At 45.8% G+C, this 26,488-nt stretch overlaps 1 protein-coding gene across 5 annotated transcripts; it reads right to left on the bottom strand.

Annotated features, from left to right (window-relative positions):
* Positions 1-1,959: 1,959 nt before the first annotated feature.
* On the bottom strand, positions 1,960-25,559 carry SCN3B (sodium voltage-gated channel beta subunit 3). Of its 5 annotated transcripts, none has more exons than XM_032285123.1 (7): positions 25,406-25,559; positions 24,042-24,121; positions 16,020-16,183; positions 13,039-13,264; positions 8,835-8,973; positions 3,931-4,016; positions 1,960-3,575 (listed from the first exon to the last, which is right to left on the bottom strand). In XM_032285123.1, exons 2-6 carry the CDS (start codon positions 24,094-24,096, stop codon positions 3,953-3,955), a joined length of 648 nt encoding a protein of 215 aa, XP_032141014.1. In that variant the 5' UTR covers positions 24,097-24,121; positions 25,406-25,559; the 3' UTR covers positions 1,960-3,575; positions 3,931-3,952. The 5 variants fall into 5 exon arrangements, with proteins under 5 accessions (XP_032141014.1, XP_032141015.1, XP_032141012.1 ...); XM_032285124.1 differs by lacking the exon at positions 25,406-25,559 and adding an exon at positions 25,110-25,177; XM_032285121.1 differs by lacking the exon at positions 25,406-25,559 and adding an exon at positions 24,968-25,103.
* Between the last annotated feature and the right edge of the window lie 929 nt (positions 25,560-26,488).

Here is a 26,488-nt window from a genome sequence, read left to right as displayed (position 1 = left end):
GGTGTTTAGGAATGGAGAAACTAAAGGAGCTTGCTATTAAACAAGTGGTGAGAATAAAGGCTGGGGTAGGGACAGGCATGGAGTATTTGGGTTGGGGCTCTGATACAAAAATGAGGTGACAGTGAAGGTCAGCAGGGAAAGGTGCTCTCAGGGCCAACTGGATCGAGCAATCACATTCATGGCTGTGAAGCAGTAAGAACGGGAAAATCAGACTGAGCCAAGCTTGGCCGTTAGTGAATTGTGTCACTGAGGATGAGACATGGGAAATATCCAGCACCAAGACAACAGATGGGGTTTCTAAAGTGATAGTAATAGCCCTTGAGAACTCTTCTAAGCCCTTTAACAAGCAACATCATGCCCGATAAAGCTTCCAGAGAAATACATATCTAGTCTGGGTCTTTTGTAGGATTACGGGAAGAGACGGGGAGGTGGGTGGAGATTGGAAGTAGGCTGGTGATCACAGTACCTTGTAGATTTATAGTCATGATCAAGTCTCCCAGGAGGGAATTTAATTGCAATTCAGGAGTAATGATATACAAACCAACTAGAAAGAGAACCAAAATAGGACCGACTCTCAAAACACATTGCTAGCATCCACCAAAAAGCAAAGTGGTAGAGAAGCAGTGAGTGGGATGATGGGTGAGAGAAGATGGAGAACATTAGGACAGGCAAGATAGGCAATGGTGAGATGGGAGCTAAAAAATAAGAAAAGGAAGAAGCTATGGTCTAACTGGAAGGAGAACTGAAAAAGGAGTCAGAAGATCTGGATTCTTGCTGTCTACCTACCAGCTAGATTTCCTTATAATTTAGTAAAGCTACTTAAACTCAGAGAGCATCAGTTTCTTCTTTTGTAATGTAAGCATTAATAATATTGACCTCACAGGACCAGTTAAAAAGAAGAAATAAAATAGTTAAGTGAATACTTTGTAAACTATATAGTTCCAATGAAATTGTCAAGAATGAGAAGAGTGGAGAAGTTAGGAAAAGAAAGAGTAGGGAAGGTAACCTGTCATGGATAAATAAGTGATAGGCATCATTCAGCTTCATTAAAGGTCATGCAAGCAGCATCCAAGTTGGGTTTTTAAAAAAGAAGAGAAAAAGGCAATCATGCATACTGGCTGGTTCAACTTAGATACATGAGCTATTGGACCACACAGGAGAACGGAGCGGGTGTAAGCATATTGCCAGTGCTGCAAGCCGTGGTATCTGTGAGCTATGGGACTGGAAAAAATTCACACCAACTCAGGTCAATTTTCCTAACTATAGTTAAAAACAGGCCTATATTCTCTTCCCTATTTCAGAGAGATGGTGTGGAAAATTACCAGTAAGAAGAGCGTTGAATTTATTGCAAATATTTTCTTCAACAAAATCAGACTCTCACATTAGTGTCAAGGGTCTGGTTTTGGGCTGGGCACAGTGGCTTACACCTGCAGTCCCAGCACTATGGGAGGCTGAGGCTGGTGGATTGCTTGAGCCCAGGAGTTCAAGATCAGCCTGGGCAACATGGCAAGACCCTCATCTCTATAAAAAATACAAAAATTAGCCAAGTGTGGTGGTGTACGCCTGTAGTCCCAGTTACCTGGGGGGCTGAGGTGGGAGGGTTGCTTAAACCTGGGGAAGTTGAGGCTGCAGTGAGCTGAGATTGCGCCGCTGCACTCTAGCCTGGAAGACAGAGTGAGACCCTGTCTAAAAAAAAAAAAAAAATGCTAGTTTTAAGTACTTTCCTAGGAATGGAAGAATGAAAAAAAAAATAAGCTTTTAAGGTAAAGCCCTAAACCAATGGAATATGGTCTTTCCCTATTAAGGGGCGACCCAGGTCTGAAGGACCTCTCACTGAATCCCAGTCACCTTCATCTTCTTACATTCCATAAAGCATCTTTCCCCTCTCTTGTCCCTAGGTGCTGAAGGATGTCACTCTTGGACCTGTCACTCAATTAAAATGAAACATGAGATACTGACTAAAATTTTTTCCAGCTTCTCTGCTCCCTCAAAATCTAGAGGAAAAATATCTGAAAATTATGCGTTCATAGGTGAAGTATTTGGAAGCCACCTACCCATCCCTCGCCTCTCACATCACTCATTCGCTTATCTTCCGTCTCAGACTAAACATTTTTCTTAGTTTAAATATCATTCTCAGGTGCACTCTCCTTCTGGAGGATATTTCAGATTCACAAATCTTTACATAAAGGAAGTTCTTTAAGCCTACCTCATGTTCTTTTCTCTGCTTTTTTGGCCAATTTCTAGTAACCTCAATCTATCAGAGTTGACCCCAGTCTGTGCTTGTGAAAGAAGCATTGCCATAGACAAGTTCAATGACAGAGTCTTCAAAAACAAAGTTATCGACTGGGTGCAGTGGCTCATGCCTGCAATCCCAGCACTTTGAGAGGTTGAGATGGGTGGGTCATTTGAGGTCAGGAGTTCGAGACCAGCCTGGCCAACATAGCAAAACCCCGTCTGTACCAAAAATACAAAATTTAGCAAGGCATGGTGGTGTGTGCCTGTAATCCCAGCTACTTGAGAGGCCGAGGCACAAGAATCACTTGAATCCAAGAAGCAGAGGTTGCAGTGAGCCAAGATTGCACCACTGCACTCTAGCCTAGGTGACAGAGCAAGACTCTGTCCCCTCCCCGCAAAAATAATCATCCCAGGAAGTGTAAACTGGGCAGCACCTAAGGCTTATTTCTGCTCCAGTTTATCCTTTTAAGCCTCTTACTCGATTGAGTCCTGTAGGAGTCTTAGTTGCCTCCTTTATGTAAAATGGGAATAATACTGATGCACAGAAATTTTGAGAGGAAGAACTTAGGAATTTCAGTCCTAATGCCCAAGTGGTGTGCTCATAAGGAGGGCATACATATATTATCGCAATAGGATCAGGAACATGTTCATGTTGCATGACTTTTTAAGAGCCACTTAAATTACCATTGGTCCTTCCCAAGCCTCCTGTCCTTGTCTTCTTGGAGGGACCTTAGAGACCCATCAGGATCCAGCCCTGGAGTGCTGAGCTCCAGAGAGCATGCTAGTCCATGCTTCAGGATCTGTCACTGGAGAACCTAGAGAGGCATGCTTCGCTCTGATGCTGTAGCAAAGTGGGCCATGAACTTGGAAAAACTGACTTCAAGGAATCCAAGTTCACGACATACTTTTGCTTTAACCTGAACTAATCACACCTGCTTCCTTCTATTAAGACATCCATTCTCTTACAGTAATGGAGAATGAACCCGTTCCAGCCAGTTAAGGGCAGAGGGAGGTGCTGACACCAGCACTTGTACAAAGTCATTTGGAGCACAGGGGAGAAATCCAGTTGGCTTTGGAGTGTCTTGTTGGAAAACTACGACAGGGTGAGGTTGAGTCTATGAAGAAATGTTGGCTTCTCCGTTCTGGCAAAGTCTTATGGTGCATAGGGGTCTGATGGAGTTACGAAATCAGAGGTGAAAGCTCAGAGGCAGGTGGATGTATGGATGAATGAATAGAAGGATGGATGCATGAAGGAAAGCGACGAGGCCCTTGGGGCACCCTCCTGATGCTGTTGACATTGCTGAACACGGGATGTCCAGTCCCTCAGGTGTTCAGGCCACCTACCAAAGATAAAACAACTCACTGAGAATTTCCAGGCCAGTCCAGCCCAGCCCAGCCCAGCCCAGCCCAAAAATTCTTTGACCAAAGAAGGGAGTTGGAGACTTCCTGTGCCTCTGTTACCATGGGCAAGTTCAGGTTGCCTTGACACGCAGGCCAAAGCAGTTCACCTTCCAAAGGGCTGACACTATAAAGAGCTTTGTGACTTAAAGAATTACCCTGAGGGTGGGGACCCTGGGCAGGATAGACAGTGACCTAAGGGACCAAATTTAAAGTCACTTCCGTTGTGGGTGACAAAGTCACTTGTACAACCTGCCATCCACATCTGCCTTCCCCTCCTGTGTTCCTGTGGGTCACCTCATGTCACACCACTCCTGTTCTATTCCTCCACTGGTACCGCAGAGTTCTCCTTGTTCTCAGATGGGATGGCAAGGTAGTCAGACCTATAGAGGACATAGGGAAAGGGAGTCAGAGCTTCAGTACCTGGGGTGGGAACACAAGAGGGAGGAAGGAGCAGGGCAGAGGAGCAAGGATCTACAGAACGGCTCTGCATTTCCTTCTGCATGTGTTTCCCAAGAGGAACACAAAGAGGCTTTCTGCAGATTAAAATAATCATTCCCCACATGCATATATGTATATGAACACCCAACAGCAGTGTATAGCTTCTCTTTTATCCATGTTGTCTTCAGCATTTAGTTAGATTAAAATGTTGGCCAATTGGCCCGGGGTGGTGGTTCATGCCTCTAATCCCAGCGCTTGGGTGGCTAAGGCAGGAAAAGTGCTTAAGCCCAGGAGTTCAAGACCAGCCTGGGCAACATGGCTAAACCCTGTCTCTACAAAAAAAAACAAAAATTAGCCAGGCATGGTGGCATCTGCCTATAGTCCCAGCTACTTGGGAGGCTGAGGTGGGAGGATCACCTGAGCCTGGGAGGTCAAGGCCGTGACCGCACTGCTGCCCTCCAGCCTGGCAACAGTGAGACCCTGTCTCAAAAATAAAATAAAATAAATAAAATAAAATGTTGGTCTGACAGCTGTCTGACTGTTCATTTGCTTTCTAGTTCTTCTGAGATCTTTGTCTTTTCCTAATTGATTTTTCTTTGATGGTTTCATGTCTTGACAATTTCTCCCAGTCTCTTGTCTATGAAATTTGCTTATGGAGTTTCCTAATGAACAGTTGATTTTTTATGTATAATATAATCAAAATTATTTTCCTCTTTGATTTGTGCCTTTTGTGTTTTGTTTGGGAAATCCTCTCTATTCTAAGGTGATATATTCTCTTACATTCCCTTAATGGAATTTTCAAGCTTGACGTTTTACTTCGTGTTTAAATCCACTCACAGTTTATTTTGGCTTAGTATGAGAGCTGGGGAATCTAATTTGGTTTTTCGTTTTTCTTTGTTTGTTTCTATGTGGATTAGGAATTTTCCTTGGACCACTTACTGGGCAGTTCATTATTCCTTTAATGATTATAATGTCATCTCTGTCACATATCAGGCCTTCCTACATGCATTAACCTGATTGGGGCTTTTTGCTTTGTTTTTCCATTTTGTATGCCTATGCGGTATCACAAACTGTGTATTCTGATAGCTCTGTAAGAAACCTTCATCTCTGGTAAGACAAATCCTACCAACCTCTTGCAAATTTACTGCTCTTTCTTTGAAATGGTTTAGACCAGGTGTGGGCAAACTATGGCCTAAGAGCTAAGGATGGTTGTTTGCAAACAAACAGAAGAACAATACATGACAGGGACCTATGGAGCCAGCAAAGCCTAAAACACTTATTTTCTAGCTGTCCCTTGGTTTAGACTATTTTGGGCCACTTAGCCTTCCATGTGACTTTTAAGATCAGCTTATTAAATGCTTTGAGAAATCTAATGAGCATTTTGATTAGAATTTCATTGAATTTGAAGATTCATTTGGGAGAAAATCATTTACAATGGTGAGGTTTTATTCTCCATCTAGTTAAGTTTAAGGTCTTTCGTAAAGGTTTGTGACTTTTTCTTTAAATGTCTTATGCATTTTTGTCACCTTTATCCCAGGAACTGGAGAGTATTTGTTGCTACTGTAACTTTAAAAGCATTTTAATATTTTAAATATTTAAATATGTTACTAAATTTGTTGCTGGAATATAGATAATTTTTATATTTTGATTTGTATCAACAATTTTGTAGAATATTCTTTCTAGTCCTAATGGCATTTTTATAGATTTGCTTAGGTGACTTTTGTAAATAATAGGTATAAATAATGATAATTTAGTTTCTTCCTTTCCAAGTCTTTTTCTTTTTGGTATTTATTTGGTCTTCACCTAGGATTTCCAATACAATATTGATAGAAACAGGGAGAGGTAGTATCCTTGATATGTTTCTGATATTACAGGAATTTGAGGTTTCAACACATAGATGATATTTGCTGTAGGCTATCTTAGTAGCTGCCGTTTATTACTTCGAATGTGCTTGGTGTTTTCTGGGCACGGTGGCTCCCACCCGTAATCCCAGCACTTTGGGAGGCTGAGGTGGGTGGATTACAAAGTCAGGAGTTTGAGACCATCTTGTCCAATATGGTGATATCCTGTCTCTAATAAAAATACAAAAATAGCCAGGCATGGTGGCGCGCATCTGTAGTCCCAGCTACTCGGGAGGCTGAGGCAGAAGAATCACTTGAACTCGGGAGGCAGAGGTTGCAGTGAGCCGAGATCGTGCCACTGCACTCCAGCCTGGGCAACACAGTGAGACTCCATCTCAAAAAAAAAAAAGGAAAAAAGAAAAGATGTTTGGTGTCTAGGTGTAGATGTATTTTATTTATTTTGCTCAGGGCATATTACGCTTCTGGAATCTGAAGCGTCATCCCTCCCTCAGCCGCCCTGTGTCTGAACACTGTCTCTCCTCCATTCCCCGTTCTATTCTCATGCACCTTGCCATTTGTTTCCTTCAGATTTCTTTGCATGGCTCGTCTTTTCCCATCTCTGTGCTTCAGTCTGCAGAACTTTCTCACATTTATCTTCTGGTTATCAGCATCTAATCTTCTGTAGAACCATTCACTTCCAGATTTTTTTGTTTCTGTTTGAATCTGCCTGTTCTTTTATCTTAGAAACTTACTCTATTCTTATGCTTTTTTTTCTTTTATTGGTCTGTTTAAACAAGCTTGTTTTTATTGTTTATTTCTGTTTAAACAAGCTTGTTTTTATTGTTTATTTATTTCTGAGACAGGTCTTGCTCTGTCACCCAGGTTGGAGGGCAGTGCCACAATAATGGCTCCCTACGGCCTCAAACTCCTGCGTTCAAGCGATCCTCCCTCCTCAGCCTCCTGAGTAGCTGAGACCACTGGTACGCACCACCACATCAAGCTGATTTTTTGATTTTTTTAAGAGATGGCGTCTCACCACGTTGCCCAGGCTGGTCTCAAACTCCTGGACTCAAGTGATCCTCCCTCCTCTGCCTCCCAAAGTGCTGGGATCACAGGTCTGAGCCACTGCACTAGGCAAGCTTATTTTTTATACTTGGTCAGATCCTTTTTGTGTCTAAAGCTCCTAGGATTCACTCTTGCTCCTGCTGGATGGCTTTTCGCCATGTCTTTTAGTTTTGGACTGGACCGTGGAATCAGATCCAGCAGTGCTCTCTCTGGGGACTCCTATTAGGCCTTGGCTGAGAATGGGTTCCTTCAGAATGGTTTTCATTTTCTTCTATAAGACGTTCATAGGTATCACTGGCTGGGGACTAATTTTTACAGAATTTCTCAGCTTAGAGGTTCCTGGGTCATATGGGTGGTATACATTTAAATCTCAAACACTGTGAGAGCAGGCTTGTAGTTACTAACTCTCAAGAATCTTTATTTTTCTACTTGGAGTTAGGCCAAGAAGGCTAAGTTTCCTTGGCTTTTCCCTGGGTTGATGGGCTGATTATTTTCTAGTCTACCCTTTATGTGGGTTGTAACCTTCTGAGGATTCTAGCTCTGCAGAGGGCCACGGTTCCACTCTGTTTCTTGTGCAGGCCCAATTGTAGGTCCTTCCTATCCAAGCAGTAAATCCCAAGCACCTAAGTCACCAGGAATTACCACCTTTCTCAGCATCACACTTCGTTCTCTCCTTATATCCAGTCAGTTGTAATCTTTTACTTCCCTAAGATCATAGATATCATGCAAAATGATACTTTCTTTATCAAACATTTCTAACTGGTAAGAGCCTAGACTTTCTAGGGTTTGCCTTAGCAATGTTGCTAGCAATCTGTGGGTTTTTTCTACCTTTCCTAGCCCCAGACAGCCAGCCAGCATGATCTCTGAGACTCTTTGCTCTTACAGATGTCATCATTTCTCAAATGTGCTCACCCTTGAGGGACGAGAGTCTCAGAGCAAATGGCTAAGGTACAGGCTGGACATTTGCGGATTAGAGTCCCCACTCTGGACATGCCATCACTGCCAGGTTCTAGGGGAAAGAACATGTTGCTTGGAGCTTCTTTGCCAGCAAAGGGTAGTGTCCAGATGGCCTGAGGAGTTCCATGGTATAAAGCAAACAGTTAAATGTGATAGAAAGAGCATGGACATAAGGACTAAAGAGACCTGGGTTCACATCCCAGCCTTTCCTCACACTATCTGTGTGCCTTGGTAAGCTGCTATAAGTCTGCTTTGGCATTTACAGAATAGCAATAATAATGTTACATTGTTGTCGTTTTTGTTTGTTTTTGAGATGGAGTCTTGCTCTGTTGCCCAGGCTGGAGTGCAGTGGCATGATCTCGGCTCACTGCAACCTCTGCCTCCTGGGTTCGAGCAATTCTCCTGCCTCAGCCTCCCAAGTAGCTGGGATTACAGGTGTGTGCCACCATGCCCAGCTAATTTTTGTATTTTTAGTAGACACAGAGTTTCACCACGTTGGCCAGGCTGGTCTATAACTCCTGACCTCAGGTGATCCACCAACCTCAGCCTCCTAAAGTGCTGGGATTACAGACGTGAGCCACCATGCCCAGCCATAATAATGTTACTTTAATGGGTTGTGGTGGCAGCTTATGGTCTTTGCCTTAATGGTTAAGTGTGCTAGCCAAGCATCAGCGGGCCTGAATTCAAACATTGCTTTGTTTCTTACAATGGCCTTAAGCAAACTCTCCCAAATTCAGTGTTCTCATCTGTAAAATGGGTATAATAATGGTACCTATCTCTTAAGTAGCTATCAGGAAGAGGGTGGAGGATGAATGTAAATTGCTTAGCACCTCACCCGTGAGAGCAAGCATTCCGGAGGCGCTTGCTTTCGTATGACTTTGGCATCTTTGGACTTACGCGTTTTCTTGGGCTGCCTCTTCAGCCTTTGAGACCTTTCTGTAGCAATATATCATCTCAATGAGCAGCCACAAGGTGAGGAAGACCAGAAGGATGTACATCATGATTTCTGAGACCACAGACGTGAAGTCCTCTCCGGCTGAAAGAAAGAGAATGAGGCTCAGAATATGCACGTCCAACAAACCCAGGGCTGTCATTGGAGCCATATTTTTAAGTACAGCTTAAATAAACTCAAGAAGATATCAAAGGAATTCCAAATTCTGACTCTCCCATTAATTGGCTTTCTCACTGACTGTCGTTGGCTGCTCAGGAGACAGGGATGAGGGAGTGGGGTGCCTGCAAGAAGCAGCAGGGCAGTGGAAGGAATCCTGGCCTCAAAGTGAGCTATCTAGAGCTGGCTCTCCATTTTGCTGTTTACAGGTGTGTCAACAACCATTTTCCTTACTTAAGACTCAGTTTCTTAATTTGTAGGATGAGGATAATAACACCAAGCAGGGGTTTGTGAATATTACACTATCTAATGTATTTCAGAACATGTTGTGAGATTAAAAGTCTACACAGATGTAGGAACATGCCTTATTTCAACTGCCTCTATCTTGTGCGCTGCTGGGGGTGGAGGGTGGTATTCCTGAAGAGAGAACATCGGAAAATTCATTCAGGGCCAACACAGACAGCTCGCACAAGTTCTCTTCAAGTCTGGGTTATAAACGAGACCTTCCAGGTCATCCCCAAACCAAACATAAATGAGTATTGGAGGATTTAATGTAGCAACCACATTGTCCCCGGGGCTATGCTTCTGAAACACAGGATCCTGCCATTTCCCTGCTTAAAACTCTTCAATGCTCCACAGTGCCCTTAAGATGAAGCCCCAACTCTGTTCATGTGACATGCAAAGGCCTTCACAATCCAGCCTTTCCTACTTCGTTTCCATTTGGTTGGCCAGAAAAACTTCTGCTACACACGATGGTATGTTAGAACTGTGGACCTTTCTTCCTCTACCCTCTTCCTGGGTTGCGCCTCTCACCCTTGCTAGCTCTGTGCTAACATCCTCTCCAGCTTTTCAGTCTCCCACTAGTTCTAGATTCTTCTGAGGTCCTCTCTTTTGTAAAACCTTCCCCAACTTCTCATGCAGAGATACTCACAACCTCTCCATGCACTTTTCTTTCTTTATTTTTGTAGATGGAGTTTCGCTATCCTCACCCAGGTTGGAGTGCAATGGCATGATCTCAGCTCACTGTAACCTCTGTCTCCTATGTCCAAGCGATTCTCCTGCCTTGGCCTCCCAAGTAGCTAGATTACAGGCGCCCACTATCATGCCCAGCTAATTTTTTATGCTTTTAGTAGAAACAGGGTTTCACTATGTTGGCCAGGCTGGTCTTGAACTCCTGACATCAGGTGATCCTCCCGCCTCAGCCTCCCAAAGTGCTGGGATTACAGGCGTGAGCCACTGCACCTGGCCTCCATGTACTTTTCTCATCCATTATAAGAGTTGTACTGTGATGTGTTTATCTTTCTTTTCTGTGGACCGTGTGCTTATTGAGAACATATTTCTTTCTGGATTATCTGCCTGCTATGTATTTAAAGTGCTCAATAAGTATTTATTGAATGAGTGAATATAAATATTATCTTATTTGTTTCATGATCAACAAAAAGGATCATGAAAACATAATACATAGCAGATATCCTGTCGTATATACTCCTTGCTAGTGGGAGGAATGTTGCAGCCACCTCTCCCCTTGCCAGCTCTCAAAAGCAAGTCAGATTTATGATCTGCAGTTATCCACAGGATCTAAGCCATACCCAAGTCTTTGCTTGCTAAGAGTACAGCACAGCCTGCCATAACTATCAGCCCAGGGAGCAGTCCAAAGGCCCCAGGATCATCTAGGTTTCCCAGCTGGAGCTGGAGGTCTTAGATGCAGTATGAGGCACATGAGAATGCTGTGCAGCTCAAACGTCTTCTCACGGGCTTGCTACCACTTAATTGTGATTTGTTTGGCATAAAGCATGCTTTCTCTTTCAAAATGCAGTAGCCCACAAATGGTAATAAGGGAAGCTGTTTTCAGTGTTTTTAGTTACCTCCAGGTGAAGAGGCCTCAGATTTCTGCCTTAGGAGCAGGAGGTGACAGCCTAAGCCAGAATAAACCCAACTTGAACAAAGAGAACCAGGGACACCTTTGGGGACCACAGGAATGGAGGAGATGGTGGGGTTGGGGGCAGGTGTTATGGTGGAGCGCGTAGCTCTGAGCAAGATGAGGGCAGGGAGTATCTGATGTCACAGAGGCAAAAAAAGAAAAGCAAAAAAGAAAAAGTGGCAGGGGTTGGGGTAGTGGGGGTGGGAAAAGAAGCAGTGGAAAGAAAGCCAGCCGGATAGGCAAACAATCTGGATTTTCCTCCTGCTTCCAGTGCTAACTTGCTTCACGTCCCTGAGCAAGCCCCTTGCTCTTGCAGTGAACTCTGTTCTCCCAGCCAGAAACTGAGGCGCACCAGAGCTGCACCCTCCAATAGCTGGGGACTCATTCAACTTGCGCGGAGCCTCACCCACCCCTGCCGATCTCACACCTGCAAGGGTGCTGCAGAGGTGACTAGGTTTGGAAGAAGTCAGTGTGGGTCATTCTGATGCCTGCCCTTTATGTAGAGGCCCTGGATTAAATAAATGATATCCATGCTTCCTCCAAACCCGACCATCCACGAGGCTCTGTGGCTCTGATGATAAATTTGTTTTTCCTTCTGATTTTACCCGAGGCTTGCTCTGGTGCCTGGCAGACGAACTAGCTCAGCCTTGCCACACTTTCCACCAGTTATGCACAAGGGTCTCCGGAGGAAAAAGCCTGAGAGAGCTGGAGGTGGAGACTGTTGTGCACTGTGCTAGGGGCAGGCTGGCACCAACAGTTCCAGACGGTGACCAGGAGAGGGCGCCAGGGAAAGGTGTGTAATAAACGGGGAAATAAAGGAATTTCAGAACAGGACAGTACCTTACAGAGCACCTCCCCCCGCATCCAACCCCCTCATTTCACACCAGAGAAGCACGGCTCAGAGCAGGGAAGTGACTCTTCAGGAGGCCTAAGCGTCCTTCTGCATTTGCAGAATTGACCTACCTTCCATTTTAGTTACCTCGTCTGACCATTATGTCTCTTTCTCCTTCGTTCATTGACTCTGAGGACCGAATCTTCGCCTATTTTTATCACAATGACATGATAAAAAATGAATAAACCTGTGGCCTGGAGGTTGGTATTCCTGGATCCTTTTTTCTAGGAAGAGCCCTGTCTAGCTTGATCTTTTCTTTCATGCCCCACACTTTGGCCTGCTCCCCAGCCTGCCTCTCGGGGCAGTAATAATGCTGGCCATAGACCGAGAAAGGCTGGAACTCCACCCTCAGGAGGCTGGATTCCACTTGCAACAGAAACACGTGAGTTAGGCTGCTGAAAGGACTTCCCACTCACCAACAGGGAACTAGCTGTAGGAGTCCAAAGATTTTAAGTAAGAATAGAGAGCTACCAACCTGTCCCCCTTCTCCCAGCAGAGAATGAATTCATGTAATAAGAGATGCCACAGAGATGGGGAAGGGGTTGCATGTATGATTATTGTGAAGAAAGACAAAAGAAGAAAAGATTGTGAAACTTCAGTTTAGAGAGCGGTTCTCAAAGTGTGGTTGCAGCAGCAGCACTGCCTGTGTGTCAATGTGTCAGGCAATGCAAACTCTAAGGCCCCGCCGTCAGAAGCAGAAAGCCTGGGCTCCACAAAACCCTGCAGGAGAATTTGAGGTTTGCTAAAATTTGAGAACTCCTGGTTTAGAGGCATGCATTTCTCACAGGCAGAAGGAGAGATCACTTCTGAGATTTCTCTGAGCCCACTGAGTCAGGGATTCAACATAGGCCAGAGGAATTCAACAGGCCTGGCTGAATCAGTAGCTTTCAGCCTTGTGGAGGCTAGCGTCTTTCTCTAAGAGACCGGGAAGAGGTTATTCTACCATCTCCAAGCCTTTCTGCTTTGAGGAAAGGCACAGAAAGATAAGCTCCTTGGGCAGTTTACAAGAAGCTGGCCACCAAAGGCAGATGGGTCAATGGTGACATTTTTAGATGTCACCATTCCACATACCCGGGCGTTTGCACCCTTTAAGGATCTCGCTCACGTGGAGACCTGCTATCCGGCCCTGCCCTGCCCACAGAGAGCAGGACGCTCTAGAGACCCTGTGCCTCAGCCTCACCCTCCTCGGTGACTCTTAGGGGGATAAGCCGCGTCGTCTTCACAAAGGGCCGATGCGCCTCAAACTCAAACTCCCGGGACACATTGCAGGTGTAGAGGCCAGAGTCATTCAGAGTGACGTTGAGCACAGTGATGGACACGTCCTGCAGATCCTTGCTTCCATTCCACTGCAGACGCCCCTGAAAGGGGCTCTCCACCTCCTGGTGGCCGTTCCGATACTCATAGATCTGCAGATAGAGGAGCAGAAGAAGGTAGGGCCAGGAGAGGGGATGGGGGAAAAGCCGAGTTAGGGACAGGGCAGAGAAAAGGAGCAGAATTGTGCATGGACAGGGAAGACAGGGGAGCGTGTCACCAGGAGACCCAGAATGTGGGGGTGGGATGAAGAGGCACAGAGGAGGGTAGGAAAGAGAGCAAAGACAGAGAAGGACAGGCAGAGGCAGCGGGCATCAGGGCATATAGTCACGGTGAGGACAGAGGCAGCAAGGGGTGGGCAGGAAGAAGCTTGGCAGGAAAAAAGCGGTGGAAAGAGGGAGAACAAAGGCAGGTGGGAGAAGGGTATGGGAGACCAGGAGGGAGATATTGAGAGAAAGACAGGATTTGAAAGAGATAGAAGGAGAAAACAAGAGTAAGATGTGTCCCAGGACCACCAGCGAGAGAACAACATACAGACAGCAAGATAGGCAGTTTCATTAGTAATGACGACATCTGACAGCCCTGGCTTTAAAACTGGACTCTCTGTGCTGGTACTCCTCAGGGGCTGTGGGACAGTCTGGGCCAGGCCACAGGAAGAGGGCTTAGGATGCTGAAATGTGGCGGATGAGCAGAGAGCCATCACCAGAGAGGCACATGTCACGTCTTTTGCCTTGGACTGAATTTTAACTGAAATCTCATCTTTTACATTCTCAACACTTCCACCCTCTGACATAACACACCTTTTCTTCCTCTCTCACTACAGTTGTGCTGTCTATTCCAGTCTCCACTAGCTACTTAAATTCAATTTCCTAGAAATTAAATAAAATGTCAAATTCAGCTCCTCAGTGGCACCGGCCACATTTCAATTATTCATAGCCACATATGGCTGGTGGGCATTGTACCACACAGCACATAGAGGTTTCCACCATCACACGCATCTCGATGAGACAGCATTGTTCTGGATTTCCATGGGTTTTTTGCTGTTGTTTCATTTTTCATGTTCTTCTCCTTCTGATCCACCCTCTCCACACTTTGGGCAGGCCTAGAAGAAATGTGGGCAGCTATAACTGGTACATGACCGGGCCTGAAGCCCCTGGGGGCCTTTGCATCTGGCCAAGGCTTCCAGCCTCCTACAGCTGGGGGCTAGCCTCAGCTGTAGCTTCATTGATGTGTCACTGTCAAGCCTGAGTTAGGCTCTGGGAAGTCTCTGCTGGTCCCAGTCTTGGCACCTGACTATAACGAATCTACATCAGAATGGCACATAGAAGCCAGAGTCAGAAATGAGTTCAGCTTTAGGATAGCAAGAAAGAAGAGCAAGCTAAACCCAGTTTCACCCTTCCGTTGTCTCCATTACAAATCTTTGTAGAAGAGAATCTTGTCCCCAGGAAGGCAAAGCAGTGCCATGAAAAGGGCCTTGTATCTGCTGTGAGACCACCTGGCTCAAGTCTAAGCTGTCGTATTAACTTCTCTGAGCCTCAGTTTCCTCATTTCTGTGTCTATGTCTTTTCTCTAGCAAATACTTAACATAGTGCTTACTACATTCCAGGAACTATTTTTAATGCATTAAAAATTATAGCTCATGAGTCCTGGTAACAGTGCTGTAATTTGGCTATGCTTTATATCCCCACTTGAAAAATGAGGAAACTGAGGCACAGAAAGGTTGACCAACATGTCCATGGACACAGAGGTAGTAAGTGTGAAGTCAAGAGTCAAACCCAGGCAACCTGGCTCCAGAGTCAGTGAAAGAGCAAATAATGGTCATCTCCAAGGTAGTATTCAAAATATATGACAACCGACTGGGTGCGGTGGCTCACACCTGTAATCCCAGCACTTTGGGAGGCCGAGCTGTGTGGATCACCTGAGGTCAGGAGTTCGAGACCAGCCTGGCCAACATGGCAAAACCCTGCCTCTACTAAAAATACAAAAATTAGCTGGATATGGTGGTGCGTGCCTGTAGTTCCAGCTACTGAGGAGACTGAGGTGGGAGAGTTGCTTGAACCTGGGAGGCGGAGGTTGCAGTGAGCGTGATTGTGTCACTGCACTCCAGCTGGGTGACAGAGGGAGGCTCTGTCTCAAAAGAGAAAGAGAGAAAAAAATATGACAACCACTTCACCACTGGCACCAACCAGGCAGAACTGACATTGGTTATGGTGCAGAAACAGAATCCAGAAGACTCCTTCCTCTGCCAAGAGTGAATCTCTTGGTTTCCAAATCATGGAGAGATCTGGGGGTTTGGCCATTTAGGAGACGGGGCACATCAAGTGTCCATGGGAGAACTGTCTAAAATAGTTTACTCGCTGGTGTGGCTGTACTGGGTGTCCCAGGTGAGTATCTCCCTTGGACCACTCTTGGTCATTCCTGTCATTCCTATTTCACTGGGATTGTGGGAGTTAAAGGAGCCAAGCTTTGTTATTTCACATAATGATGCTTTGTGTTATTCCAGTTTCTTTATTAATTTAAACCATATAATAGGATTGCGCAGAAGGTTAAACGAAAACAGCTGCAAAATGCCTGGTAGGGCGCCTATCACATAGCAGGCTTTAAATGTAGCTTATCGTTTTCTCTGCTTTCCCCGGCCTATAACCAAGGGTGCTTACAGCTGGCCCAGTGCCCTTTCTTTCACAGAAGCTGGGCGAAACTAAGGCTGTCAGTTATCTGCTCAGGAGCTGTCAGTGTTTGAAAGAGAAAGAGCCAGTGTTTGCTAGCTTGGCATTCCCCAGGCTGTCAGGAGCCAGGCTCAGAACAGCAGAGGCCAGCAGAAGAAAGGCCAGAGTCAGCAGTCTAACATACAAGGAAATCTTTACCGCCCTCGGGCCTGTAGAACCATTCCACCACCGTGGTGGCCTCCACCTCCTCTCTCTTCATGCAGGAGATGCAGCGCAGCTTCATGGGGTTGCCCTGCACGGCCTCCGTCTCCGAGGGCACTTCCACACACACAGGGAAGCAGACACTGACTGCAGAGAGGACAGGCAGGGAAGGAACAGCAGGTGGGGGAGGGGAGGGGCCACAGGAGAGAGGCGATGGAGAACAAGGAGAAGGGGAGGAGAGACAGAGAAGGAAGAGTCATGAGATGAACTTGATAAAAGCCACCTGCAAGTGTCTACAGCCTCACCTGGGCTCCCTAGTGTACAAGCTTGGAACATGTACACAGTTAGAGAGACGAGACCTAGATGATCCAGACATGGACTGAAATTCTTCCCCTGGGAGCAGTGGAGATGCGCCACAGTATATTATACTTGAGCCCTGCCCTCTAAGTCTTACAGCCCAAGTGGGAGACAGGACATGTGCCTACCTAGCGATCATCCATCCCCTTCATTCCACTACCATTCATTAAAATCCACTCTCTGCCAGGTCTGATGCTAGAATAGAGATGCAAAGATGACCAAAACACTAACCACGTCCTAAATGCATTTATAATCTAATAGGGAACACATATTCCTAACTATGATTAAACCAGACCACAGCAACTAACACACTCGTGATGTGTTCTGTTCTTAGAAGACAGGCAGTTAGTTACTCCCAGTTGGCCTAGGGGGAAAGAAAGAGGAGGGTGGTGAAATGTGAGGCTACCTCTGTGTCCCTGCCGGTGTGAGGTATCAAATGTTTTAAAGCCATGGAGAGATGTAGTTATGTCGTGTTGCATGAAAACTGTAGGTAATTCTGACACATGGTGGAGACTGGAGCAGCAGTGAGGAAAATGGAGAGCGGACCGCCGGGCTGGAGCAATGCTCTATGCAGAGTATAGTGAGGCAGGGGAAAAACTGGACGGGGTCAGACTGTGGGACACCTTGCATGCCACAAGGAAGTCTGGATTTAGAGTTTCTGCCCTCCAGAAACTTGAAGTCTATTTTTTAAAAAGAGGCAAGTATATCAGCTTGGTAATTCAGAATAACTTGAGTGGAGCACGGCTGCCAGCAAAACATGTGCAAATCTGGGCTGCATTAACAGATGTACAGTGTGAGGAGGAAGGAGGCGTAGCTCCTCGGTACTGTTTTTGGAACAAATCTGGACTATTATGATCAGTTCAGGATGTCACATTTTAAAAAAGGAAGTTGTTCAAAGAGTGCAAGCCCAGACAGAGGTAAGGGAGATGGTGAAGGGTCTGGAGAGAAAGCCTGGGGAGGAACAAATGTGAGGACTTGAGTTACTAACTTGGACGCAGAACATATCTGTCTTCAAATATTTGACAGCTGGCAGGTGGAAGAGAAATTTGATTCTGCCCAACCCCAAAAGTCATAAGAGAAAAATAAGTTTCATGCAATAAAAAAAGAATTTTCTGATTTTGGAGCTGTTCACAAATGCAAATAACGGTATGGTAAGAGAGTGTACACAGCATTGTTTGGCACTTTGGGAGGCTAAGGTGGGAGGATTGCTTGATGTTAGGGATCGAAGGTCAGCCTGGGCAACATAGTGAGACCCCCAACTCTACAAAAATAAAATAAAATAAAAACTGGCCAAACACGCTAGCATACAACTGCACCCAGCTACTCAGGAGGCTGAGGTGGGAGCATTGCTTGAGCCCAGGTGTTTGGGGCTGCAATGAGCTATGATCGCACCACTGCACTCCCGACTGGCTGACAGAGTAAGACTCCATCTCTTAAAAAAAAAAAAAAAAGTAAGATAGCCACCATGGATTCTGACATTAGGACTTTAAAGATCCCTTCTGATGCAACTTTTCTATGAATTAATAATAAAAACAGAACCCCCAGAAAAAAAGAAATAATACCACTGACATTTAGAAACTAGTCCACTGTTAATGGTCAGCCTACTCATCTACTGACAGAGTTCTTTCCTAAAAGCAGAGGAAAGCTTTATTTAGAGCTTAACAGTGACATAAATTAATTTTGAGTCAAAAACCTAATACTGTGTTTAATTGACTTAGAAGGCAGTGTATTTCATTTCAAAACATAGAGTTTAAAAACCAGTGGCACTATAATTAAAGTTTTAAAAATCAAGGTAAAATACATTTCACCGGTATTTCAAGTCTCCAGCAAGCTTGGTGAGTCTTATCCGGCAGTCTTCAAGACGCCTAGTGCTTCTGCAGATGGTGAGCCACTTTAATACAGAGATGGCCCACATCTAGGGAGAACTAATCAGAAACATCTTCAGCATGTGATGAGTTTGAAGTATTGATTATAGATCTGATTAAACAAAAAGGAAATGTGGTTTGTGCAAAAGTTTGTGAGTGGGCAGAGGGGTAGAGGGTCTACAGCAGGAACTCTGTGTAGCATGGAGCCTTGAAGCACATTCATATTTAATGAGAGCTAGTAAACATAAATTCATTCATTTCATGTTGACAAACTCAGAAGTGGACTAGGAAGTCTCAAGGAATGCACAGTTACAATTATAGAGGCAGGGTGAAGGTAGAATTTGGCAACTGAAGAGCTGGGTTTGAGGTACTATGTAATCTCTCTGAGATTCAGCTTATTCATCAACATAATGCTGAAAATTATATCTCTCTAGTAGATTTATCATGAGAATTCTATGGATTAATTTACTTGAACATTCTTTGTACAAATGTTATTATTCGTGTTATTCTATCCTTTGTTTATTTCACAAATATACTGAGTGCCTACTGAGTGCCAGGCGTTATTCTATGAAGAATACACAAAAGAACAAAATAGAAGAATCCCTGTTTTATGGAGCCTGCATTCCAGTGGCAGGAGAGGAAAAACAGTAACATTAAATTGTAAAAAGTGCTGTGAGAAAAAATACAACAGAGTGCAGGAGAGAGCATGTGCACAAGGTCATTGGAGGATGGCCTTTCTGAGAAGGTATCGTTGAGCAGGCACTGAAGACAAGAAATGAGGATAAAAGCTATACACATATCTGTGTGAAGGTCCGTCAAATAGGAAATTGCAACTCAAGGGCTCAAGGGGCCCAAAGGAGTGTGTTTGTTATGTGCAGCAGACAGCCAAGAGCTCACTGGTAATTACAGCAAACAGAGTGAGAACAGAAGTGGATGAAGTAGGAGGAGAGATGGGCAGGGTCAGATCACAGCAGGTCTTCTTGGCCATGTTAGAACCTTGGCATTTGCTTAGAGTAACGTGGGAGCGGCAGAAGGTTCTGAGAGGAACAATGATGGGATCTGATTTGTACAAGATCACATGATCGGATGCTGTGTTGGGAGTAAACAAGAGGCGAAAGGGACAAGGGTGGAATCAAAACAGCTAAGAGGCCTGGAACAGGGGTCAGATTGGAAGACGATTTGTGAGTGAAGATGACAGGAGAGCTGGTGGAGTCTGAAAGAAAATGATTTGCTGGATTAACATCTTTGAATAGGTGAGAGGTGATGTGCTCTAGTGGTATGGCAGCAAGTGGGGTAGCCCCTCTCTTTTCTAGGTTGTCCCTGAGGTGACAATAACTCAAGTTATCATCATAGAGCAAGTGCCACTGCTTCCCTTCTGGTCAAAATCCAGCTCCAGGGCATAAGAACTCTGCTTATATGATTTGGAGAGCATGTTGAAAAACGGCCACAAAGTCTCCCTACCTCTGTTTGCTTACCTTTTGCAGTATGACTTGCTGCACCTTGCTTCAACTCCATCCTTTAAGTCTTCAGCACACCACTGCCTTCCTTCCTTCCTTCCTCCCTCCCTCCTTCTCCTTCCTTCCTTCTCTCTCTCTTCCTCTCTCTCTTTCTTTCTTCCTTTCTCTCTTTCCTTCCTTCCTTCCTTCCTTACTTCCTTCCTTCCTTCCTTCTCTCTCTCTTCCTCTCTCTTTCTTTCTCTTTCCTTCCTTCCTTCCTCCTTCTTTCTTTCTTTTCTTTCTTTCTCTTTCTTTCTTTCTTTCTTTCTTTCTTTCTTTCTTTCTTTCTTTCTTTCTTTCTTTCTTTCTTTTTCTCTTTCTTTCTTTCTTCTTTCTTTCTTTTTCTTTCTTTCTCTTTTGACAGAGTTTTGCTCTTGTCACCCAGGCTGCAGTGCAATGGCACAACCTCGGCTTACTGCAACCTCCACCTCCTGGATTCAAGTGATTCTCCTGTCTCAACCTCCCAAGTAGCTGGGATTATAGGCACCCACCGTCATGCCCAACTAATTTTTGTATTTTTAATAGAGATGGGGTTTCACCATGTTGGCCAGGCTAGTCTCGAACTCCTGACCTCAAGGGATCCACCCGCCTTGCCCTCCCAAAGTGCTGGGATTACAGGCGTGAGCCACTGTGCCCGGCCCACCACTGCCTTTCTTTTTATGAAACTCTCCAGGCATCCAAAGAAGGCTGTAAATATGGCAGGAGCTCAATCCACGTTGGTGACTAAAAGAAACAAACTTCTGGAATAATATTGACCAAATCATTAGACCTTTGTTCTTCTCTTCAATTTTCATAATAATAATGAAGAAACTTATTAGATGGAAAAACATGGTGTATTAATAATGATAATATTTCATTAAGGAGTAGCATCCATCACGAGGTGGATAATAAAGTATTATGAACTCCTCTGATACCCTCAAAGCTTTCTCTTCCTCGGACATTGCCAAATTTTTCCTCCTGAGATTGCTCTAGAATGCTTTCCTTTGCACTGAGATAATGAAAAATTTGATTAGAATATAAACAATTTCCAAAAATGGGTAATAAATGAAGTTACTTTTAGATGCTCACACCCTGACATGACTTGGTCTGTCAATTTAGCTCGTCACTTAGGGCCTGAATAGGATGCACGAAGGACCACTAGGGGAAGAGAGAAAAACACTTCCTAACACATGGGGCAACCAGAAGGGCAGGCTTGGAGAGGAAGGGCAGAGAAAGCATTAGGAACTAGTGGGTGAGGTCCTAGGACATGTGATGGCATGGGAGAGTGAGGGGACGGTAGCTCAGAAGAGAAATGGGAGGACAGGCACCAACCTGGCAATTGTGCATAATAGCACGTGTCCTTGAGAGGTGCTAGAAGGAACATTGGAAGACTGAAATCAGAAAACAGGGGTTCTCTAGCAAGTCCTTTCCCTTCCCTGAGCTCATTTTCTCATCTCTAAACTGGAAATAACACTCTTTCCCCTGACTACCTCAGGGATAAATATGAGGACCAAAAGAAGCAAAGGACTCAAAATTACTTTGTAAACTGTGATGCACAGGCAACTATAAGTTTTTGTTCGTTTGTTTTTTATAAAGGCTGGGCATGGTAACTCATGCCTATAACTCCAGCACTATGGGAGGCTGAAGCAGGAGGATCACTTGAGCCCAGGAGTTAGAGGCCAGCCTGGGCAATATGATGAGATGCCTTCTCTGTTAATTTTTTAAGTCTTTTTTTTTAAAAAAACATTACATGCTTTAATAAAGGAAATAAGAAAACTTTTTTTTTTTTTTTTTTTTAGACAGGGTCTCACTTTGTCACCAGGCTGGAGTACAGTGGCACTATCTTGGCTCAGTGTAACCTCCGCCTCCTTGGTTCTTGCAATTCTTCTGCCTCAGCCTCCCAAGTAGCTGGGACTACAGGCGCACATCACCATGCCCAGCTAATTTTTGTATTTTTAGTAGAGACGGGGTTTCACCATCTTGGCCAGGATAGTCTTGATCTCTTGACCTCGTGATCCACCCGCATCGGCCTCCCAAAGTGCTGGGATTACAGGCGTGAGCCACCACTATGCCCGGCCAGAAAACTTTTTTCATGCATGCAGAAAGTAAATGGAAAGATTCTTTCCCTTCATATTGTAGATCATATTAAAAAATCAACTTGGGAAGGGGGAACACATCTAACTCAGCATTGTCCAATATTGGAATTACATGCAAATGAAATGAAACTGTACCTGTGAAGGGAGGTTCTTTTTCTTACATTTAACAACCAGGCATCTTGAGCCACTTCCTTTTCCCTTCCACAGCTTTTCAGTCTGGTTGCAAAAAACTGAGAATGGGCAAAGATGGGCATTCTGTGTACATTTCTTCCAAAGTTTTTTGGGGGTCGGAGAGAGGATGGGCACTCTGTCAATTCTAGCAATATTCTTCAAAGATTTCTCTACCATTCATCTGTGGAGCTGAAAAGGATGTTCAATACCACTTGTGCCAACTTCCAAATATTACCCGCAAAGAACCAGATAGCACTCTAAGTGTTACATAGTAAGCTAGTGGCAAAGCTGAGACTCCAATGTAGGCTGCACAGTTCTAGTCAAAAGATTCGTGGAGATAGCATGTTCTCTCCTTCCCCTGGAATTCAGACAGGGATCTCAAAAACTTGATTAGAGTATAGGAAGAAAGTCTCTGCAGAGTCTCACCCCAGTCCTTGTCTACAACTTCGGCTTTACCCACACTATTTTTATCCAGCCAGACTAACATCTTCTAGGCCTCATGACCCCAGCCTTAGCCTCCCCTGAGAAAATTTTAGCCTTAATCTTCAAGGCAGGTGAGATCACTGGCAACCTATTATGTCTGCTTCATCTCCAGGTCTGGTCTACTCTACTGAGGATGGCTGGTGATGAGTCTGCCCTTGGGACTGACATTACCTCCCTCCTCGACCTTACTAGCCTGTCTCATCAGGCATTTTGACAGGAAGCTTGGCTCTGCCTCTGGTCACATGCAAAATCCAGATAATGCTGGCGGCTAGAGTTAGTCCTGGAGGCTTGAAAAAGTAATACTAAGGCAAAGAGGTAGTTCCCATCATCATGTCTGCCACTGTACAGGCAGGATGAGTTTCATGCCAACCATGGGAACATAAGCCCACATGCCTCATTTCAGGGAGGCAGGTGGGTACAATTGTGTCCAATTACCCTGTATATTGATTTTAGCACGGAGGAAGGTAGCTAAGATCATGTAAAGCAATGTATCTGCTGAAGAGCATTATATTTTATCTGAGGATCTAATCAGAGACACCAAGGCAGAGATGCCCAGAACTACCACCTTGCCATACACACTACTACATTGTCACCCATGCATTCAGATGTCTATGCTAACGTGTTCAGACACACGCTAGTGCACACATCCAGGCACTAAGATATATTTACACACAGTAAAACATTGTCTCAATCACATAATCAGACATTATCACATAGACTCTTAACTCCTTTACACACGTTAAGGCACTTCAAGACTGTCTCTGACACTCTCCTCAGCCTTTACTGTTCCAAGTGTAAGATTTCCTTATTTGTAGGGGGAAGGTCAATTCAGTCTTTCACAGCTGACAAGCAAGAATCTATTCATCTTTGAAGGCAAAAACCCAGTTCTCCTCCCCAAACACCAAAGCATCGTAGTTCCACATGTTCATGCAAAACACACACACACACACACACACACACACACACACACACACACACACAAAGAAGAAAGATGCATTTCACAGTTGCCTATTTATTTAATACATAGCAGTAAATGGCTGAAGCCTGTTTTCTCCCCATTCCTTGTTAAAATGAAGCAGATGATGAGCAACTAAAGTATTTTCACTCTCAAAATTTATGCATCCAGCTTTCATGTTTGTTTTTTAAAATACAGAAATGAATTTTAAGACCCAGTAAGCTTTCCAGGAGTATGGACTCCTTGATAAGAAATGAAATATAACTGCATAGGAGGTTTTTGATGGTGAACGTGACTGCATTTCCTTTCAGCAAAGGGAAAGCAAAAAAAAAAAAAAATACTTTGGAATCATCAGGAAACTGGAGGAAGGGCGGAAGAACCACCAAAGGAGGTTGGAGAATAGCAGGGCAGGGCGGTGAGGAGGCGCCTTTCCCATCTCAAAATCCCAGCTCTCATGGAACCTCTGCGATCTCCATGTCTGGCAGACATGCACAGAGGGAAGCCAACCAGAGCTCTTTTCTGTCGCCAAGGACATCCATGTGTTATTACTGTTAGCATTATTATTTTTACCTGCATCCAGCATGGCGGGGTGCTGGTACTTACCCCAGTAGATGAGCACGAGAGAAGCCAGGGGAAACAATCTGTTGAAGGCAGGCATCTTCTGGGGCTGGCGGCTTCTGAGGCTACACAGAGAGATTCCTTCGGTCAAGGCCTGCGCCCTCTCAGATTCTTTCGAGGAAACCCTTTGGGACGAACTGCCCCCAGGGGGCGACTTTCTGACCCAAAGAAGGGCCTAGCACCGGTGCCTGGGGAGGCCCCGGGGACTTTTGGAGCCGGACGGCGGTTCTGGGCCCTAAGCCACCCCAGCGGACCTCCCCAATTCGAGGGAGCTGATCAGCCTCTCCGCGCCCGCTCTCGCCGGCGCTCAGCACCACGGACAGTCGCCTCCCCGCCCACCCCGGAACTCTTGCTTCCACGGGCGCCCCAGCCTCGCTAGTTTGCGCGCAGGGCAAGCTCAGCTCGGAAGGGAGTCGCGCTGCTGGCCTAGCAACCGGGCTGTCGAAGGGTCCAGGTCGATTCACCTCTCGCCTCCCCAGGATCGGCTGCGCTCCGACTGGGACCCTCAGAGCCCCGCGGCTCCGGCTTGGTCCGCCCTGACCGCCTCTCCAGCTGGGCGTGTCCCCACGCCCGAAGCCGCAGGGACCGCCCGTCTGGGCTACAGAATGCGTTCCACGTCGGTCCCGTCCACGCCCGCCCTCGGCTCCCCGGGGAGGTGCAGCGGGGCCGGGAAGAAGGCAGCAGCTCGCGTTCGCCAGGCGATCTCAGAGGTGGGGGTGGGTGGATGGAGAGGGGGAGCCCCTTCTCGGGAGCTCGCCGCCGGATGGTGCGGGGCCCCGGCCCTGGGCGGCGGGTGATCAGCAACCTTTCTCTAGGCCCCCAGGCCGTGTGTGCTGTCAGCCCTGAGGTGCGCAGGCGGCTCTCCGCCCCCACCACCGCCCCGGACCCTCCCCCTAGTGCACACTCCCCACCCCCTGACAGGCGTTCCCCTCCTAGGGCCCAGCGCCGCGCGGAGCGGGGGCGGAGCCGGGAGCGGCGCAGACACCTCCAACCGGGAGATCTCCGCTCGCACGCTCGCGGGTCTTTCCAGGTCTTCCTCTCGCGCCTCCGCACCTCTCTCGGGCTCTGGCGCACTGCCGCCCTCGGCTCACGCCCTCCAGGCAAACCCACTCTGCTCCCGCAAGAACATGCCGGGCGCAGCTCCGGGAAGGGGAGGGCCAGAGCTCTTTCAGGCAATGATGTCATCTGCCAGGCGCGCGGTTCGCGGTTCCTGGCTTCGCCTTCCCGACCCCATCTCTTCCAGTTCTCGCTGTCTATCCTTTGTCTAACCTTGATTAATTGGTTCCGGACACAGCAAACTCAGCAAGATAATCCCTGTTTAGGGCAAATGGGGTAGGGATGAGGCTCACCTGTTCCTGTGTTCACCTCATCACTCAGTGAGGTGATCCAAATGTCAGCTCAAGGGGAGGGGGGGCCGAAGAGGACGCCTCTTTCCATCCCCGGGTTCTTTGCAGTTCTCCCTTTTCCTCTAATTACTTCTTTTAAATAAAACAGCTAGACTGTGTTTGGCCTCTTCCAACTATTAGCCACTCCCTAATCCTAGCAGCTGTTTGAGTGTCCCCGCCCATCTCTGGAAGGGAAACCTGAACCTTTCCATTCAACTACAAACTCAAATTGACATAATAGATTAGGAATGCCTGGAACTGAAGTAAAAGAAAGAGTAATCCAAGAGCTTCTCCTTCAGCCTCCTTTTTGTCCTCCCCTGCTCTCTTTCCAAAAGGGAAAGCTTAAGGCTGATATTCCAAAATGGAACAGCAGAGCAACAGCTGACGGTGAGTGAACCAGAAGCAGGAAATGCTCCCTCCTGACATCTCACAGAGCAACAGAATGTCTCCACTTGGATCTTCCTGGGCAGGGAGCCATCAGGCCATAAACTCCGTGCTGTTTGGAGGACTAATCCTTAAAGCATACATACTGTGTTAAACTTGGATGGGAAGTTAAAGTTGACCTAATTCAATCTCTTTTCCAATTTGTGACTTCCCCCGACAACGTTTCAGATGAATGGACTTGATCTTTTTTAGTGATGAGAGCTTTCTACTTCACAAGTTCACCTTTTCTAATGCTTAAGGAAGTTCTTTATATTCAGTGGAATTCCGTACACTCCTCCTCCCTCTCCAAACTGCATTAAGTGGCCCTAATGCTATTTTCTCTTTAAAAGAGCTATTCTTCCCCACATCCACCCTAAGACATTTTTGTTTGGGGCTACTCTTCCTTAGTTTCTTCCAATGTATTTCCTAGTAGTTTCCAATCCTTTACCAACCTGCTGCTTTTTCAGGAGGATTTTCAGATTCTCAACATGATTCTCCAAGTGACATCCAGAACAGGAACTGATGGTCCCTGTGTGGTCTGACCAGCAAAAATCAGTGGAATTATGGCTATGTTTGCTTTGAAGGAGATAGCTATTCAAATACATTTACAGCCACATCTTAGTC

This window comes from Sapajus apella, unplaced genomic scaffold, assembly GCF_009761245.1.
Source record: "Sapajus apella isolate SASKATOON/1434 unplaced genomic scaffold, GSC_monkey_1.0 scaffold16, whole genome shotgun sequence".
In the NCBI taxonomy this organism is placed as follows: domain Eukaryota; kingdom Metazoa; phylum Chordata; class Mammalia; order Primates; family Cebidae; genus Sapajus; species Sapajus apella.
The sequence above is the reverse complement of the archived record's forward strand: the minus strand, read 5'-3'. Positions and strand labels throughout refer to the sequence as shown.